The sequence below is a fragment of the Mirounga leonina genome, unplaced genomic scaffold (assembly GCF_011800145.1).
Source record: "Mirounga leonina isolate KUSES-001 unplaced genomic scaffold, KU_Mleo_1.0 Mir_53, whole genome shotgun sequence".
In the NCBI taxonomy this organism is placed as follows: Eukaryota; Metazoa; Chordata; class Mammalia; order Carnivora; family Phocidae; genus Mirounga; species Mirounga leonina.
In genome coordinates, this window is record NW_023270807.1 from 35,710,676 (window position 1) to 35,731,155 (window position 20,480).

General features: G+C 32.5%; 1 protein-coding gene and 1 non-coding gene across 9 annotated transcripts in view; both read left to right on the top strand.

The window, feature by feature from the left end:
• Window positions 1–20,480, top strand: part of SENP6 (SUMO specific peptidase 6) — a 116,972-nt gene that overhangs the window by 38,169 nt on the left and 58,323 nt on the right. For 3 of the 8 annotated variants that reach the window (XM_034991337.1, XM_034991340.1, XM_034991345.1), the window contains exons 5-7: window positions 463–567; window positions 4,987–5,007; window positions 15,548–15,618. In XM_034991337.1, the coding sequence (XP_034847228.1) occupies window positions 463–567; window positions 4,987–5,007; window positions 15,548–15,618 (197 nt within the window). The remainder of the gene's footprint in view (window positions 1–462; window positions 568–4,986; window positions 5,008–15,547; window positions 15,619–20,480) is intronic. The other 5 variants (XM_034991339.1, XM_034991343.1, XM_034991344.1 and 2 more) reach the window with 2 other exon arrangements.
• On the top strand, window positions 11,369–11,470 carry LOC118001697. Its single transcript, XR_004676804.1, has one exon. It is a non-coding gene; the product is annotated as a U6 spliceosomal RNA (small nuclear RNA).

Here is a 20,480-nt window from a genome sequence, read left to right on the forward strand (position 1 = left end):
TTTTTTTTTTTTTTTTTTTTTACAATAATACATTTGATTTTGATTTTGATTTTGGCATATAAGAAAACTTTGTAATACTCATGGTTTAAAAGCTTTTGATATGGAGAGTCCCTAATAGAGAAGAAGAAAAGAAAATATATCTGAACTAATTTATAAGATACCTTATAGTGCAAAACATACATTTAGGATTCCTGCTTTCTATTCCAGTGTTCTTCTACTCTGTATATTTCATGAATTGTATTGGAAACATTTCAGAGACAAATTCAGGAAGTAGAAAACTCCTAGTGGACAATTGGACGTGGTCAATTGGGTTGGGTTGATGTATAAATATATATAAACACATTTTTTTTTAGTGTGAAGGTTTTGTGTATGTGTGTATGTTCAGATTTGAAAGGATATATTTTGCATATGTGTATGTAATTTTCCTCTGTTCAAATTATTCTTTGTCTTTTGTATCTGCAGTGAAAATGCACAAAATGCAACAATATGTTCTGGAACTGTAGTTCATGGTAGACGTTTTCAACATGCTAATGCACAGATATCACTAGTAAAAACAGCAGCCCAAAGGTAAGGATTTGAATTGCCTTTGTTTAGAGTGTGTGTTTATATATATATGCATATCATCCTTTTTAATCATTTTGCACCTTTTTTTTTCTTTAAACAGTTTTTTTACTTTGTGGAACTTTACCGTGTTTCTCTTGTTTGTAACAAGATATTCCTGTCTCTGAAATAATTCATGTCTTAGAATTTTATTATTTTATATCTGCTTTTGAATAAATCACATTCTGTAAGTAGAGACTTAAATAAAAGCCTTTTTATTGCATTATATTCCAATTAAATTAATCTGATTTTACAATATTGACCTAAAACATTTGACAAGAAACCTTCAGCTGGTAGTTTAGCTCTGATGAGTAAAACTACAGTTATTAGTTTACTTTCTTTTTAAGATTTATTGGATTTCAGAGTACCAAAATAAATCACATTAGTTTTAGCTGAGAAAATTTTGTGTTTTAGTAGATTTGGATGTTCTCATCGATCATCAAAGTAATACTTGAACCTTAAAATAATGAAAGTAACAGTGGGGAAAGCTTAGTGTTTTAAGTGTGTGTTTTTCATGACCATTTTTGAATGGTTATGAAATTTCAGTTGAATTTCCGTTCTGAGTCCATTTTAATTGACTAAGAAATCTTAGGATCCAACAATAAAATAAATATTATGAATAGTTGTGTAAAATGTTTTTATAAATAGTAAAATTTAAAGATTTGGTATATATGCTAAATGCTGCTCTTCATTTTTTTAAAAATGTTGATCTAGATTGTTGCTCATTCAGAAAATGGCCTGACTCTTAGAAACCATTGCTATATTTGCTGTGTATGTAGATATGCTATAGCATAGATTTTTAACTTAAATACCTTAAATCTTTCTCATACTTTAGGATAAGATCTCTCTTTTGCTTAAATATATTACCATAGATAAAACATTGTAAAATTAGATATTTGAGAAATACAACTAAAAAGACAGAAAACTTATTGCACATACCAAAAAATTGGCTTCTCTTACTGTAAAGTACACAAATCAAGTCTAGCCAACATATGGCACAAACATGAGAATAAATAATAAAAGGAGAGTAATCAGTGGGAAGGCAAAAAGAAGAGACACAGTGTTTTTCACACACTGATCACATTGATAGAATCCATTGCTGACAAAGATTTGTCTTTCTGATATTCTGAAAATGCGGTCCATGTTGAAATACTCATTTATGGTTTATGATCAAGTGATATATTCTACAACCAAAATTATTATTGCTTTTGAACTTATTTATTAGTTTGGAATTATTTACAGTGTGTCCTATTCTCCCCATCCTCCTTTCATCATTGGTAATATTAAAAAACCGATTTCAGTCTGGAAATTGGTTTGTGTTTTGTTTTATTCTAGGTCTTTGCACTTATTATACCTTGCATATGTATTATTGCTATCTGCATAAAATAGTAGATTCTGTTAAGAGGAAATGGCATTTACTAGTAAAATATTTCTCAAAACAAAACAAAACAAAACCCTGAATTAGTTTATATTTAGAGAAACACTCCTGAGTGAAAATACCTGACCAGAACAACTAGGGGCAGTAAGGAAAACTGAAAAGTCATGTTAGCAGATTCTATTTATGTTTGTCTCTTAAATTTATAGAATAAACATTTCTTATTCTTGCTACACTGTGTCATTAAAAAGATATTGACATTCAAAAACAATTCATTGAGAGTGTTTCTAATTTTCTTCCTTCAAAATCATTGAGTGATTTTATGCTACATGCCAGGCATAGATGAGGTACGGCATAGTCAAAGGTGAATATGACAAAGTCCCTGCTTTCAAGCTCAGGTTTGATTAGGGTAGAAGACAGAAAGAAGAGTAAACAAATAATTACATGGTAAGCGCAGTGTAGTAGACACAGTTTGCATAGTGCTATTTACAGAGAAGGGAGCTGTGAAGAATTCACAAAGGAAGTATTAAAGAAGCTTTTGCATGTACTCCATGCAGTAGGAATCACATCTTCAAAGGCATGAAGAAAGCCTTCACCTAAGATGGTTACTACCAAACTTTTGGTTTTATTTTATTTTTTCTTTTTTTTAAGCCTTTGGTTTTAATTAGTGTGTAGTTTTGGCACAGTTGCCAGGGTTCAGATGAGGTGAGCACTCTAGTTTTTACTGGCTTCTACAACTCAACTTTTAATTTGAAATTAAAGGAAATGCCACAAGTTGGTAATTCACACACTCCTCTTGGAGAGAGTGGTATAACTTTTCTTTTAAAAATAAATCACACCTGCATTTTGAATAATTTGTAGTTCTTTATTAAGATATGGGAATAAGTACATCACACTTTTTTAATCTGAAGGGAATAAGTGAAGATTATTAAAGTATCTGATTAGATTAGCTACTATTTGGGAGAACATTATGATTTCAATCTATTTTCTTACTGCTACTACAAATGTTAATATAAATCATATTTAAAAGATAGGTTGTTTACGTACTAACAGTGATGGAGGAGGATAGTCTTAGTATGGAAAAATGAAATGTAGAAATTAAAAAATCTATATAACTCTATACCATCTCCACCCCTAACTTCAGTGAGACTTGCTAAAAGAGCACATTTACTGGTTTGTGTTTTATTTACATTTTCACCTTTTTTTGTTTTTGTTTTTTATTAAGGATAGGTGAAAAGACTTGTAAGGACCGTAGGGGAAAATGAATGTCTACAAAAGCATATATAATCCATAAATGGGAAAATGGGCTCCTGGAATAAGCAAGATTTAATTATTAATGAAAAGCACCACTTTGAAAGAATTTTTGAAGTCTTAAATCAGGTCATGGATACCAGAATCAATCAATCTCTCTTTTTTCCTTCCTTTTTAAAAAAATTTTAAGAACACTAGTACAGCACTAGTACAAGAATGAAATAGTCCAACAAGAATGTAAGTTGACATTTTTACAAAGTCCTAATTACTAATAATGGCTTCCCTCTCCATTTTTTTAAAAGCTTTTTTTTTTTTTTTAATATGTATGCTCCTCTAGGTCAGGGCTTGATAATATACACATTGAAGAATCTTATAGAAGCACAGTGACTTATAAATTAGATATCATATCATAATAAATGCAGTTTCTAAAAGGATAAGAGAAATGAGCATGGGCATATGTATTTTTTTTTTGTTTTGTGTTTTTTGTTTTCTTCCTAACACCCTTGGTTTATTGGAAAGAACCAAACCTGTTTCTTCTACTGCTACTCTGTCTTCTACCTCTTTCCTTTACTCTATACAGGTGAGTTTAAAAACACAAAAACAAGAGACTACTAAACTCTTCTCACTTCTTGGGGACAACAGTGTAGAGCTAGAAATGGCTGTATTAGGTATTAATGCCTAACTTTTGGTTTTCATTTTACTTTTCCTGGAAACAGAGCTCTAGTAGAAATAAATACATAAGATAAGTTGGACTGTATTTAGACTTTCATGTTTATATTTTGTTTTATTTAATAGGGTGGTAATATTCCCTCATTTTTTTGTCATTTATCCAACATAAATTTATTTTATAGATTATCCTGTTTTTTTAATAGTAGAGGTAAAATTTCAAATATGTTATTCATGTAAGCTTATAATTCTTTACTGTTGGAAAATTTTTAAAGAGTTTCTTTTCAGTGTTGCTTATGTAAAACCACATAACCTTTTTTTTTTTTTTTTTAATTTGCTAGGATTGATATTTTACTTGTTTGTTCCATGCTATAGGAATATGAGAGTTAATATGGGGACTCGGAATTTGTACACTATGTTTTTTTTTTTTTTTTTTACAATTAGTTCTGAATATTTTGTTCATTTTATAATAAGAATTCTTGGATATGAATCTTATTCTAAATTGAAGATTTTTGTAATTTTACTCTTGAGTAATTGATACTGATAACTTTTTAGATTTTCCATGAGCTGTGGAGAAGGATGGACCTGTTACACATTGGATTTCTTATTGGAGGCCATGATTTTAAATCCCAGGCCTTTCCTTGTGTCCAAAACCATATGCTGCTGTATTCAATCTATGGCGTAAATGCAAAAGTTTCAACCTTAATTATCACACCTGGTAACAGAATTGGAACCACTAAAAATTTTATGACTTTCAGGAAATTCTTCTTTGAAGACTAATTACATAACTACTCTAAAATAACATATCCTCAAATGGTTGATGATTAAATAAAGCTCTTTCAAGAATCTTTCATCTCTTTGTACATCCTTTTTTCTTAAATATGTTTAGATATAAATTGTTTCTGTATTAAAAATTGAAAAACAGTTTACATATCTGACAAGGTTCAAACCTTAGTATATAATATATATATTGTGTTTAAAACGAATTAATCACCTTAGAGTTTTGCCTTATTGACCACAGTTACTAAAACTACAATGATATATCAAAAATGAGGTCTTGCCTCTTACATTTTTTTTCTTTTTCATGTTTTAAGCAGTCTGGACCAAAAGGAAAGGTAAGCTTAATATTGATGAAATTAGAGCATGGATATAACAGTAAGAGATCAAGATTATTTTTATGCTTTGAAAAATATCCATTGAATTAGAGTTCATCATAAAGCTTATTAATTATTTTAATGAAAGGAAACATTAATGGCAGAACATGATATTTGACTTATGGGGACTGTTTTACCATAATTCTCAATATGGTTATATATTTATGCTGACGTGACTGCTTTCCTTTTAAAAGTAGAATATTTTAATGCCTTAGTAGTAAAGTTGTTTTCAGCTAATAGCATTAAAATCTTTCTTGTTATATTTTACTGATAATACTTTTGTTTTTATACTTTAGTAGATAGAGTTGAAGGGGAAAATGGAATTAGAATACCTTAAGCTTGGAGTTAAAATTCTAAAAATCCGTGTATTCCTATTCTGACCCAAAACAGGGAATTTATGATCACTGTTTGTTCCCTTTGTAATAACATTGGTAGACACGTCCTTTAGCAGAAGTGTTGAATGATGTAAATAATTTTTTAAGAATGCACATTTCTTTGAGTAGTGAAATGATTGTGATTGTTTTAAAGCACATGTTTGTAAGAATAGCTACTCAGTGTATTATACAGAATTTTTTGTGCATATACATCTTTTTTCTTTTATGAGAATCTCAAAAGCCTTTTATGAACCTCCCCACAAAAGACAGGTTAACAGCCCTTGTATTACACCAATACTTACATGTAATTGGTGAAGGTCAAAAGAAGGGACATATTATAATTTTGTTTAATTATATAATTTTAACTCTATAATTTTTTTAAAGGTGTAGAAAAATCAAAGAGGACAACTTGTAATATTTTATAAAATGCTGTATATTCCATCTTCCTTAAGGTTCCTTAAGGTTTGGAAATATAAAGATGATCCTGTCAGCAAATTTTTTAGGCATATTTTATAATTCTGAAAATGGGTTGTGCAGATATTTTACTATCTCCTGGGAAAGAAAAAGTATTTTCCCATTGTGTCTGTTTTTCTCTTTGAGTAAAGCATTATTTTCTGTCAGATATAGATGAGTCGTTTTATCTTTAAAATTTTTAACTCATAAGTGATTACATGTTTTTTTGAAAACCGTTAATAAGATTTTTAAAATAAAATTGCTGGGGTGCCTGGGTGGCTCATTCGTTAAGCATCTGTCTGCCTTCGGCTCAGGGTCCTGGGTTCGAATTCCGCATCGGGCTCCCTGCTCTGCGGGAAGCTTGCCTCTCCCTCTCCTTGTGTTCCCTCTCTCACTGTCTCTCTCTGTCAAATAAATAAAATCTTTAAAAAATAAAATTGCTGAAGAATGTACATTAAATAACTCTTCATGCAGTCATGCACAAAACAGCTTCTTGTTTTATTAAATACTTTCCCTGTATACTATACCAGATAAAATGTAAGTACTTTTAATATTCTCAGATTAATGTTAAAGGTCTTAGATTATTCAGTTTTTCACAATAGCCTTGGAGGGTTTATACTGACTTTCTGCACTGTTGGCTTATGCATATTTCTCTAGTGGAAATTTGTTCGTTGTTAAATTCAGCAAATATTTCATGACTTTATGTGCCAGGCACTATTCTAGGAGCAGACAGAAATCCCTACCCTCTTGGAGCTTACATTCTTGTTGGAATAATACTGGAATAGAAGTCAGAAGATGTGGAATTGAGTAATCAGCAGTACCAGTAGGCACATAATTTACTGTAAATGGGAATGATAATATTTTCCCAATTGTAAAGGAGATTTGTGAGGAACAAGTGAGATAATTATTTAAAACTGAACTTACATACTGTAAAATTTGAAATTTCTGTAATAGTAATAGATCTTGAAATTCTTTCAGCCTTTTGTACTAAGATTACTGCCAGGGACTAGATATGAAGCAGCAATTGTTTATAAAATACCTTGTAATGAATATACCTGAGTGCTTTATTCAGCAGTATAGTTATCTTTAGGTTGAATTTAGCCCATTAATCCTTTGGATCCTTATATAAAATTATTTTGTGTTTATCTTTGTTGGAGATGGATAAGGTGAGAAGAACTTTTGCATCAGTACATTTTACTTGTGAATTCTTTTCATATGAGCCTTTTTGTCCCCTTCTTGTGAACATAAGTTACGTCTTTTTTCTCATCTTAATGGAGAAGTAAAAGATCATTTATCTTTATCCCTCAGCACATGAGAGACTATATATTTCTGAACTAAATGAATTACTTACAAGAGAATGTTTATCTAATAAAAACTAGGTAGTTGTGGAAGGTTAATCTTTTCCAGGTTTTTTCCTGTTTGTACACTGGGCACAATGGAGTTTAAAACCAAACTGGAATAAATAATAAATAGCAATATTAAGATCTAGAGCTTGCAAACTTCAAAAAATTGCTGCCATTTTTTTTTGTTGTTGTTGTAGGTGACTGACAATTTGAATGACTCAAGTTCTTTTCTGACTCATGAACAGATTGGTTGTGAAACACAGTGTATCTGGTAGAACCAGCAACCTAGAATATTTAACCTGGTATTAAAACTGTTCTTTTTTTCCTCCATAGATAAAGAATCCATTGACCCATTATGAAACTGAAGCACACAGTGATTTTCAAATTTAAAATTTTTTAAAAATTTAGAAAAGTATATGTCTATTATAGAGAATTTTGAAAACAACAGAGTACAAAGATGAATAGAATGCAATGCAAGAACATAATGAAATACTAGGAATGTTTATATAAAGGATGTGTTTGAAAAGACAAGTATAGAGATTTTATAATTTTCTAAAAGTTCTCAAAACAGAAAATTACAGTATTAGGATCCCAGTGCATTTTTTTCCAATATTTTTTCTGTACTTTTTAATATACCCAACACATGTGGAATCATAAAAATACAGCTGCATATTCTGCATTTTCACTTAACATTGCGTCGTAACATTTTACACTGTCATTAAGTTGACTTCTAAGAATGATTTTTAATGAATGCATAATAGGTTGTCCTGCAGATATACATAATTTATTTACCCATTAGCTCTATTATATGTGATACATTCATGAACAACTTTGTGTATAGATTTCTAAATGAATCTCTTAAAATAAGCTCTGGTAAAGGATTGTTTGGACTAGGTCACAAATGTTTTTAATGCTCTTCATAAGCTGCTAAATTGTTTTACAGAGAGGTGGTGCCTATTTATAATAGTATTATAAATTGCTGTCTGAAGATAATCTGAAAATAAAATTATATTCAGATGATACTGTCTTTTTTGGAATTATGAGTCATCTAAAACCTTAGAAATAATAAAGTTGAGCAGCAGGATGATAGGCTACAAGACAAATAGTATTAATAATTGTTTCCTTCATTCACCTCTAATCATTTGGAGTGTATAATGAGAGACCAAAATTTTATTCCAAGCAGCAACTTGAATATCCAGCAATAAAGTTAATAATTTATAAACTTTTCTAAATGTATCTAAGTCTTACTCTCAGGCCTATATTTTATTTCTGGTTGGTTGTTACCATTGCTCCTTAAAGTAAATTTAATGGAATTTTAGTCAAAATCTCAGTGACTTTGTTGTTATTTTAAGAAATTTGACATTTGCTAGTTTATTTAGCAGAGTACAGCCATACTTGAGAACAGCAATAGACTTTTTTTTTTAAAGAAGAATAGAGGAAGAGAAGAATGACTTGTCTTGCCACATAAAACATAGTGTAAAGGAAACAGTCATTTAATATGGAAACCCTAGAAAAAGACTAGGAAGAAAGAGAGTAAACAGACTAGAGAGTCCCAGTATATCCCATTTCCAACCAAGATGTCCAGTCAATAAATATAAACAAGTTTGTAGTGTCTTTAAATGACTGAATTATGATATTTGTACCTTGACTGAAAAATTAGTATTTTAAGTTTCTGCATGGTAGCCAGTAGTGGTTCAGTTTTTGCCAACAATACCGTCTTTGTACAGCAATATTTGTACAATTATTTGACCTGAGAAATGCACTTCTGATTGCATACTGCCTTTTAGATACACACGTTTATTCATTCTAAGTATTTTTCAAGTGCTTGCTATGTTCTAGGCATAAGGATACAGTGATGAACACAATAGACAAGATCCCTGCACTCCTGTGGTTTACATTTTGATGGGCAAAGACTGATAATGAACAAGTAAAACATGGAATAATAAGTTCTTTTTAAAAAAAAAAAACGATTTTATTTATTTGAGAGAGAGTGAGTGAGTGAGCAAGCATGAGCATGGGGGAGAGGCAGAGGGAGAGGGAGAAGCAGACTCCCTGCTGAGCAGGGAGCCCGATAAGGGACTCGATCCCAGGACTCTGGGATCATGACCTGAGCCAAAGACAGATGCTTAACTGACTGAGCCACCCAGACACTCTGAAATAATATCTATGTAAAGAAGCATAATTGGGTGATGTTAAAGAGTGACAGTATGGTTTCTTTAGATTGCATTTTCAGAGAAACTTTTTTTTTAATTTATTTTTTTTAAAGATTTTATTTATCGGGGCGCCTGGGTGGTTCAGTCAGTTAAGTGCCTGCCTTCAGCTCAGGTCATGATCTCAGGGTCGTGGGATCGAGCCCCACATTGGGATCCCTGCTTGGGGGTGGTGGGGGGAGTTGGCTTCTCCTTCTCCCTCTGCCTGCCTCTCCCCCTGCTTGTGCATGCTCTCTCTCTCTCTTTCTCTGTCAAATAAGAAAAAAGATTTTATGTATCTATTTGATTGAGAGAGAGTGCATGCAGAGGGAGAAGCAGGCCCCCACGCTGAGCAGGGAGCCTGATGCGGGGCTCGATCCCAGGACCCCGGATCATGACCTGAGCCAAAGGCAGAGGCCTAACTGACTGAGCCACCCAGGCCCTCAGACAAACTTTTTACAACAAAGCTAACATTTAAACAAGGACTAAATGAACAGTCAGCCATGCCATCATCACATAGATGGCTTTTCCAGATAGGAAAGAGATGGTACTAAGATACTAATGCAAGAATGAGTTTAGCATGATCAAGGAATAGAAAGAAGGACCACAGTGGCTGGAGTTTGGGGAGCAAAGGAGAACATGTTACAAGGTGGATTTGGCAAAGTCAGCTAGGTCCTAGATCTTAAAGGCTTTGTAAGATGACCTGAAGAGCTTCATTTTTTATCAGTGCACTCATTAGAAGCTTTCAGGGCATTTTAAGATAGGGAAGTGTTAATACCTGATAAATCTTTGAGAGTTTTTTTAAAAAGTGTTTTGTATATGATTTATAATTTGGTGCAATAAAACCTTAAGTCTGTGGCATTCAATTAAGACTAAGCATGTTCCACTTTCCAAATATCGATGTGCCGCAAAGGTAAATCAATAATAGTCTGTGACTAAATATTCAAAACTATCTCAGTAAAATCTAGGAGTTGGGGAGGTAGAAAGTCAGAAATAAAAGGAATCTTAAGGCCTTTTTCTGGGAGGAGAATTGGAAAGGCAAGAAGTAATAGAATTTTAAAGACCTCATCTCATTGGGGATGCAATAGAACATCTTGAAGAAATGGTGGAATCTTGATAGTGTGTTAACAGAAATATGTAATTGGAATAAAGGTTGAGAGAGGAAAGGTAACTATTTGCTAAATTAGGGAAGGAAAACAAATGAATAATAATTGTGCAAACCAGTAAAAATAGGGGAAAAAGGACACTGAAATAATAGCAATATACACAACAGACAGTAAAGTAAGATGAAAGGAAAACATGAAGTCTGTCAGCTGTTACAGTAATTGTAATGAGGTTGAATATATTTAATAAAAGACAAATTGGTTGGATTAAACCCAGTTATACTATGTTGTTTACAAGAATCAGACATGAAGTAACATTCTGTAAGGTAAAGTTGTTTAGAATCACAAAAGATGCAAACAGAAAGCATGAGTATAATTTTAATAAAAAGATGGAATTATGGATTAGTACTAAATAGGAAAAAGGAGCATGTTTTGTAATGGGCATAGTCTGTAAAAGTGTAACAACTAAATACATAAAATTTCCTTAAAATATTTAAAATGCAAGAAGTTCTTGGGTAGAGTACAGCTGTGGAAGATTTTAAATATATCTCTTAGAAAATTAGACTGATTTAGGAGTTTAACATGAGTTTGGAATAATGAATTTTAACACATTTATTTTACAGAAATACACATTTTTTAGATCAGTTAGAGCAATGGAAAAATTAATAAAATGATCTATCATTAAAATCCAGCAGAAACCAAGACAAAAACCCAGCACCCAGATCCTGGTTTCTAATACCACTCTCTAAGAAAAGCAACATGGAGAAATGACTGATTCTGGGTTTGGGTTAGGGAAAACACAAAATGAATGTGAAGTGTCTTAGTGTTAGAAACCAAGTACTCAAAAAACAAAAGAGTACTTGCTTCAGAAGCAGATACACTAAAATTGTAACATTACAGAGAAGATTTTCATGGCCCTTGTGTAAGGATTACAGGTAGATTATGAAGCATTCTGTATTTCTGTAAATTTTGCATTATATATTTTTTACCAGAATAAAGAAAAAAATGATGTCACATCAAGGGGACACAGGAACCAACTGAAAGCATTCCCAAAGACCAAAACTAAAACAATTGGGATTATAACCTAAAGTATGACTATCCATGTGTCATACTAATAAAAATGATTGAATAAATCATTTTTTTACTCAGCTATCCTAGGGTTTTACAAGCTACATAAAATGAAGGAAATGGGCAGCTGTTTATTGAATTCTAAATAATTTGTATAGATAATTCACACTTAAGATGGAAGTGGAGTTTAACTACCCCACCCCGTTTGTGGGCTGGACTGACTTGTTTATTTACAAATAGAGTGTAGAAAGGGAAAAATATTAACTCCAGAGTGGAGAAACCTGGTAAACACTACCTTAGTTAGCCAAATGATCAAGGTTAACATCACCAGTGAAATCATAATGATACTATGTACCTCCTGATATGATGTGATGAGAAGGGCACTTCAACTCTGTAATATCCTAACCCTCAATTTTTTTTAAGATTTTATTTATTTGAGAGAGAGAGAGTGTGAGTGCCCATAAGCAGAGGGGAGAGGAAGAAGCAGACCTCCCTGCTGAGCAGGGAGCCCTTTGCAGGGCTTGATCCCAGGACCCTGAGATCATTACCCCAAGCCGAAGGCAGAAGCTTAACCTGAGCCACCCATGCGCCCCCCTTCCCCCAAATTTATAACCTTGGTCTAATCATGAGAAAAACATCAGAGTGACCCAGGTTTAGGGGCATTCTACAAAATAACTGCCGATTCTCTTCTAAAATGCCAAGGTCATGAAAGATCATGTAAGACTGGGAGATGGAGGAGGCTAAAGAGACAATACAACTAAATGCAGTGGATCCTGGATTGGATTCTGCAACAAAAAAAGGATATTAGTGGAATAGCTGGTGAAATTCAAATAAAGTTTGGCATTTACTTAATAGTAGTATACCAATGTTTGTTTCTTTTTTGACAATATATGATACTGATGAAGGTGCTAACATTAGGAGAAACTAGGTGAGGGATATTATTCTGAATTGTCTTTTCAACTCTTCTGCAAATCTAAAATTATTACAAAATTAAGCTTATTTTAAAAAAACTTCCAGGGCTGAGTCTTATCTAACCCTTAATAAGCAGAGCATTTTGAGGTTATTTAAACAATTCTTCACAAAAGGAAAAAAAACTTTCCAATTGTTTTATGCAGCTTATAAAGTGTTGGGTCCATGAGGTGAGGGGTTTTTTGTTTTTTATGTTGTTGTTTTTTTTTTTAAAACTTCTACACAAAACAAAAACCCTTACAAGCAAAAAAATCCCCACCTGTAGATAAGAGATGACAGGGAAGTTTCTGTGCTTCTGCTTGGTTTGAAGTGAGAAAGAAATATCCACTGAGAAAACCTAGGCTTGAGCTGTTTGGAGTGTGAAATTTTTGTATCTGTAGAGTGATGGAACCCTCAAACCAAGAAATCAACATAAAATTTGATTTTTGATCACCTAGCAATTTTTTAAAAAACTAAATTTTAAAGAATACAACATAGTTTATGGCTGGAAAGTTTTCAGAAATTTTATCAAAGTAATAACGACTTTCATCCTGAAATTCTTATATTCTTGTATTAAATTTTAAGATATGCTTTTATTTCTGTAGTTTATTCATATATATATTATTTTATTTATTTTTAAAGATTTTATTTATTTATTTGACGGAGAGAGACACAGCGAGAGAGGGAACACAGGCAGGGGGAGTGGGAGAGGGAGAAGCAGGCTGAGCCCGATTTGGGGCTCGATCCCAGGACCCTGGGATCATGACCTGAGCCGAAGGGAGATGCTCAACAACTGAGCCACCCAGGCGTCCCTATTCATACATATTTTAAAAGAAAAATCAGTTTTCCCTGTTTATATAGGGAAACATGTAGCACATATTCAATATGTTGTGGCCATAAGGTCTGGAAATGTTGGCCAGTATACAGAATAGTTTATTAACGTTGCATTATAATACATGATAGTCATGGATATTATATGATATATTCAGTGTGGTGTTTGTTCCTCATTAGCAAGGCGTAGTTTAGTGCACTGTGTCAAATGGCAAAGAATACAGTGCATTTAATGCAGCACTTTCACCAATCCATGCACATGTATGATTTGTTGTCTCAGATGATTCATGTCAGTTATTACTAAATAAACCTGTATTTGTAGCATACCCCAGAATAGGTAATCAAGCAGGTTCAAACTAACAAAATCCAAATTATCTGTATTTTCAGATTTTGTGCCCGTTCTCTGTCAAATAATTATTTTCTGTATTGATAATCGTTAGTATTGAAGAATATATACTATTTGTGTTAGCCAATGTTTTAAAAATACTTTTTGGGAGTTTACCGTACTAGTATCATATTTTGCTTCAGATTCATTGCCTCTGTTGCATTTTAAAGTTGATATCTTTATTTTTCCAAAACAAAGAGTTATAAAAATTAGAGATTAAAAAACTGATTATTTGACTTAAAGATAAGACTCCATTATATCCTTTTTAGTGTGAAAATATATGGAATATAAAAACATGAGTTTTAAGTTTAGTATAATTAGCTGAAAACCTACCTCCTTTATAAGTGCTAGTACTACTATCTCTTAGGCAAATTCTCATCTTTACAACTCATATCCTCATGAATCTTCAAAATTCTGCCCAGTTGTACAAATAATGCTGCTCAATAATCATGAAAATTCTATTACTCATCAGTATGGATGCAGTTTGCCAGATTTCAGATTCTGGCATTGCTATTTAATAGTTACGTGAGTATAGGCAAGTCAACCATATTGTACCTCGGTCTCATCTATAAAGTGCTAATAATAATACATACTTTATAAGGTAATTTTGAGAATTAAAGTACTTAAAGATATAAAGTCCTTAGAACAGTACCTGGCACATGATGCTCACTATCTGCTAACTGCTGTTACAAATACACTACTATCACTACTCTTGCTATTTTCTTCTTGTGTCATTCTCCTATTTTGTTTTTAATTTAGATGCTTTGACTTCTACAACATAGAATATGAAATTCTTTTGGAAAAATTTCTTTAGGATTTTTGTTTACTTAATTATATACTCTGATAGGTATTGATCACTAGTGTGAATTTACAAATAATAGTACAGCCTCTTTTATTTTTAATTCCCTGGCTAAATAAAATCGGAATATTTTTAGAAGTTTTTATTTAGGGTGGAAAAGTAGCTATTGTAGCTCCCTGGTCTATTGCACTTTTTATAAATCTTTAATACTTTTATCCCATAACTAGCTATAGTTTTTTTTGTTTTACCCCAAAATTAGTGTATATTTGGACTTAACGTTCTATTTTAGGATCTTTATTTACTAAGGATTATGTTCAGAATCCTGAAAATTGTATATGAAGTCTGACAATGTAATTTAATGTATTTTTAAAGTATAATTATATCTCCATGATGTATTCAAAGTACAAGACTAAAATACTTGTTCCATAATTGCTGGTTTTATACATAACATTTTTTGTACTTATTTTGAAATTTTCCTCAAGGCCAGTATCTTAATCACCATTTATTCCCTTTAGTCACTGATTTGTTTTTAAACAACTAAAAAGATTTACAGCAAAATTGGGCAAATTGGGTATTATTAAGCTGATTTTTTAATTCAGAAAATGTGACAATGAAGTATTACATTTTTTTATGTGGTTTTTATAAATTGACTATGAAGGCAGTTCCAAAAGAAAACTAAAGTTTTGTGCACCATGTAACTTTGGTGACTACTTTGAAAGGACAATAATTTAGATTCATTTATTACTAACTATTTATTTGAAAGTCTGCTTGCTATGGGGCTTTGATAGATTAACAGTCCAAATAAAAGGTAGTCACTTTTCTTAGGGACCTTACAATGTATTAAGCTTTACTATATTTGTATATATAGTTTCATTATTTTATAGTATCACTTTTTTATATGGCAAAGAAGCTATGGTTTGCTTTTAATAAACATATTGTAGGTATTCCCTCAGCCTTTTCTTTTGAAAATATTTTTTCTGTTAAATCTATATAAATTTCCTTTTTTAGGAAAGAATACCCACCTCATGTCCAAAAATTTGAAAATAATTCTGTAAGGTTGAGTCGGCCTCAAGGTGTTGGTAAGTGTACAGTTTTACTTGTTAACACCTGTGAAAGGTTTTGAATAGTTGTATGAAAGGTAAAAGTAGAGATGTGACACTGGTTTTAGAATATTCCCAAGTATAATAGATATATGTAGAAAAGCATTTTTTATAACTGATTTGAAATCTTAACTGTGACCTGAAATTATCAGGGAATAGTTGCACAATTACAGTGTGAAATCTTTTTTTAATTAGTAATTTCATTAAATTCAGGATCCATGCATTAACTGTAGATGGGTTAAAGCTTCAAAATTGTGTTTTATTGAACTGTATTATAATCTTGTATGATGTGGTTTTGTTTTAAATGGTTATGATCCTAAAATTTAGGATAGATTAGGCAGCCACTGAATTTAAAAGAGACCATACCTGATACAATTGTGTTAATAATAGATATTGGAAAATAGTTGTGGGTGGAAATTTTGATTTTCATTGAAATAATCTTTTAATATACTGATAATTAGTGCAAAAATAAAGGCAAATAGTATTTATGGAAAATGTGTCACCGTCAAATTGATTTTTATTATCTAGAATAGTGATTCTTAATCTGTGTGTCTATCTTGTTTGTCCCGGGCCTTTTCTTGCTTAAACCACAGTTCTTATCCAAAATCTAATTAATTTAAACAGCTGGGTTTTCCTGATAGCTAAGAGTTTGTTTTTTAAAGCACCTAAACTCTTTGCTACTCTTGAGTGGAAATGTTTTATTCGTATGTTGAACATATCCCTATTTTATGATAAGAATATTCCAAACTTTATCCTTTCTTAATAACTTTGCAGTTATGAATGTGAATTATTATACGTGGCACTATATGGTTATGCTCATTGTTTATTAATAATAACTACCCACTTCAACTTTCATTCTGTTATACCTTAAATCTTTTTTGAACTCTGTACTGGATGCTGAGTCAAATGCCTTATATTCATTATTTGCTTTTATCCTAATTCATTATCTAAGATCCTTTAAGCTAAATTTAACTTTACCTACATTGTGTACAGAGGAAACTGAAGCACAGCGGGATTATATAACTTGCTCACAGACATGGAGCTGGTATTGCAATCTAGGCCTATTTGATACCAAAGCCCATGCTCGTTACCACTATGCTTTACTATTTTCTTGCTAGACCAGAAAGAAAGTTATTTCTAATCCTCAGAGAAGAACTGCATAATAGGTATTATCATTCCCATTGCACAAAAGTATTTTGGTGAGCTAAGGGATTTGGCCCATTCTGAATGGTTTTAGGTACAAGTCAGCCCCAGGTTTGTTAGAAATAATTTTTAAAATTTAACAACATTCATTAAGTAGGTAAGAATAATCTTTAATTTTTTTAAATTTTGAAATCATTTTGACTTAGAGAAAAATTGTAAAAATAGTACAGAGTTTACTCTTTACCTACTGTCCCCTATTGTAACATCTTAGTCACAGTAGTATATTTATCAATAAGAAAATTGGCATTGGGGGCGCCTGGGTGGCTCAGTTGGTTAAGCGACTGCCTTCGGCTCAGGTCATGATCCTGGAGTCCCGGGATCGAGTCCCACATAGGGCTCCCTGCTCGGCGGGGAGTCTGCTTCTCCCTCTGACCCTCCTCCCTCTCATGCTCTCTGTCTCTCATTCTCTCTCTCTCAAATAAATAAATAAAATCTTTAAAAAAAAAAAAATTGGCATTGGTATAACATTCTTAACTAAGCTATTTCACCAGTTTTTCACTAATACTCAATTTCTCCTCTAAAATCCAGTTTGGGATCTCATACTACATTATTTGTCATGTCTCCTAAGTTTCTCTGACAGTTTTGAAGAATAATGATCAGTTACTTTGTAGAATGCCTCTCAGTTTGAGTTTACACGATAGTGTCTTTTTTTTTTTTTTTTTAAGATTTTATTTATTTATTTGACAGAGAGATAGAGAGCACAAGTAGGCAGAGAGGCAGGCAGAGGGAGAGGGAGAAGCAGACTCTCCACTGAGCAGGGAGCCCAACGTGGGGCTCCATCCCAGGACCCTGGGATCATGACCGGAGCTGAAAGCAGCCGCTTAACCGACTGAGCCACCCAGGTGCCCCTACACGATAGTGTCTTATGATTAGATTGAGGCTATGCATTTTTGGCAAAACTTCCTGTCTTTTTAAAACACATCACATCAGAGGTGATGTTGATGTCTGTTTACATTTACCACCATCTCTTGGAGTTAGGTAGTTTCTGCTGGGTTTCTCCACTATAAAAAAAATTTTTTTCCTAGTTTTTAATAAAGATCTTGAGTGAAGATACTCTGAGACTATACAAATACCCTGTTTTTCCTTAAGCTTTCACCCACTCACTGTAGCATCCATTGGTGGATCTTGCTGGTAACTATTACTACTTGGTGTTTATCTAATGGTAATTTTCTATTTTTTTCATTTCTTTTAAAGATATTTATTAATGGAAATTCTTATGTAGGGAAAAGCTATACCTTCTGTCAATAATATTCGATTATTTATAGTTTTGGACTCAGATAATATACACTTGGTATATTTAACTCATAAACTTTGTAGCTTTTGTGTTGGGTAAGTACATGTATACTTGAGGATAGGATGAATAACAATGTTATAATAATGCATATATTGTTGTATAAAGATTGCATTTTTTTCCCAATTTTTTTTCAATTTTTTTATTGGTATGTTAATCACCATACATTACATCATTAGTTTATGATGTAGTGTTCCATGATTCATTGTTTGTGTATAACACCCAGTGCTCCATGCAATACGTGCCCTCTTTAATACCCATCACCAGGCTAACCCATCCCCCCACCCCCCTCCCCTCTAGAACCCTCAGTTTGTTTTTCAGAGTCCATCGTCTCTCATGGTTCGTCTCCCCCTCCGATTTCTCCCCCTTCATTCTTCCCCTCCTGCTATCTTATTTTAGGATTTCCTTTGGAGATATTTATTTATTTATTTATTTATTTATTTATTTATTTATTTATTTATTTTAAGATTTTATTTATTTATTTCAGAGAGAGAGAATGAGAGAGAGCACATGAGAGGGGGGAGGGGCAGAGGGAGAAGCAGACTCTCTGCCGAGCAGGGAGCCCGATGCGGGACTCGATCCTGGGACTCCAGGATCATGACCTGAGCCGAAGGCAGTCGCTCAACCAACTGAGCCACCCAGGCGCCCTGGAGATTTTTTTTTAAAACATTGGGAGTTCAAACTCCAGAAATAGTAGTTGCTGGCATAGCACCTGGAATAATTTTCTCCTAAAAAGAAATCACTGGGTTTTTTTTGTTCTTAACACCTAAGGTGATTTTCTCAATTACTTATTTTTCCCCTTTATTTTGCATTTAAGAGATACTTTCAGAATGAATTTTGATAAATTATAGTCATATGTCAGCACTTAGTAGCATTGATAAGCAGCTTTCTGGGATAAAATTAAAGCTTGTGAACAATTGAGTATAATTTTTGGTCAGATCACATATTCTGTTGCTTCATTTGTTTGGTGTTCTTTTTGTATTTTTTCTAAACATAAAGAAAACAACTATATAACTATAAATTAAAATCTCATTTCTTTTCTGTGCCTGTTGTATCCTTGTCAAAGAGAATTAATAGACATTGAACATTTAATTCTTAATGTAATTACATTATGATTACAACTTAAGTCACTAATTTACACTACTTAACCCATGTGCGGAAGAAAAATATGCCCTTATTCTTAACCAATCTGTATATCTTCCATTAGCATCTTAATATATAACTTCCCAGGCTTTTTCTATGCATATACGTTCATTTTATTAAAGCATTCATGTTATATATACGTACAGAACAGTCTGTATATATTGCTTTTTGACTTTGGTATGATATTAATCTGGTTTCTATACTCTAATTATAAGATGTTGGAATAACAGAGGAAAACCAGCACTGAAAACACAATCAAAAGAAGTTTAAGAATCAAATGGATGCGTTTACTTATGGTGGACTTCTTTACAAGTTAATATATCCAAGTCTCTGTAATTACTTTTTAATGAATAGTGACCACTATATTTATGTACCATAATTTAGGTTGTTTTCAGTGGTTTGATAGTATATATATTATGATTAATAATCTAGGATACACATCTTATGTATTGGATCTATTATTTCCTTAGATTAAATCCCTAGTAATAAAGTTATAGGGATAAAGGTTATACATTTTAAGGACTTTTGATACGTTACTGCCAAATGGCCTTCTTTAAAAGGATATGTCAGCTTCCCAAAAAGAGTATTTGAGTATGCCTGTTTTCTCTTGCTCCTCCGCAACATTAGTTATTATCATTCATTTAGGCATTGCTAGTTTGATAGGGAAATAGTATTTGTTTTTCCACATTTCCTTCATTATTGGTGAGGCATTACAAGGATCATTTGAATTTCTTCTTTTATTCATGTCTGCCTGTTGTAGCCTTTGTCTGTTTATCACTTACTTAGCATGGCCAAAAGTGATTTTTTTTAAGGAGGTTGTAACAAGAACGTAATACATGACTTTAGTTTTATTTTACATTGAAAATCAGTCATGCTGGCAGCTACATGATGGAGAAAACTAACTTGATTTGGTTTGTCTTTCTCTTTTGAAAGACTTTAAAAATAATTTAAAAGCAAATACATAGGGGCGCCTGGGTGGCTCAGACGTTAAGCATCTGCCTTTGGCTCAGGTCATGATTCCAGGGTCCTGGGATTGAGCCCCACATTGGGCTCCTTGCTCAGTGGGGGGCCTGCTTGTCCCTCTGCTGCTGTTCCCCCCCCCGTGCTTATTCTCTCTCTCAAATAAATAAATAAATAAAATCTTTTTTTTTTTTAAGATTTTTATTTATTTATTTGACAGAGACAGACACAGCGAGAGAGGTAA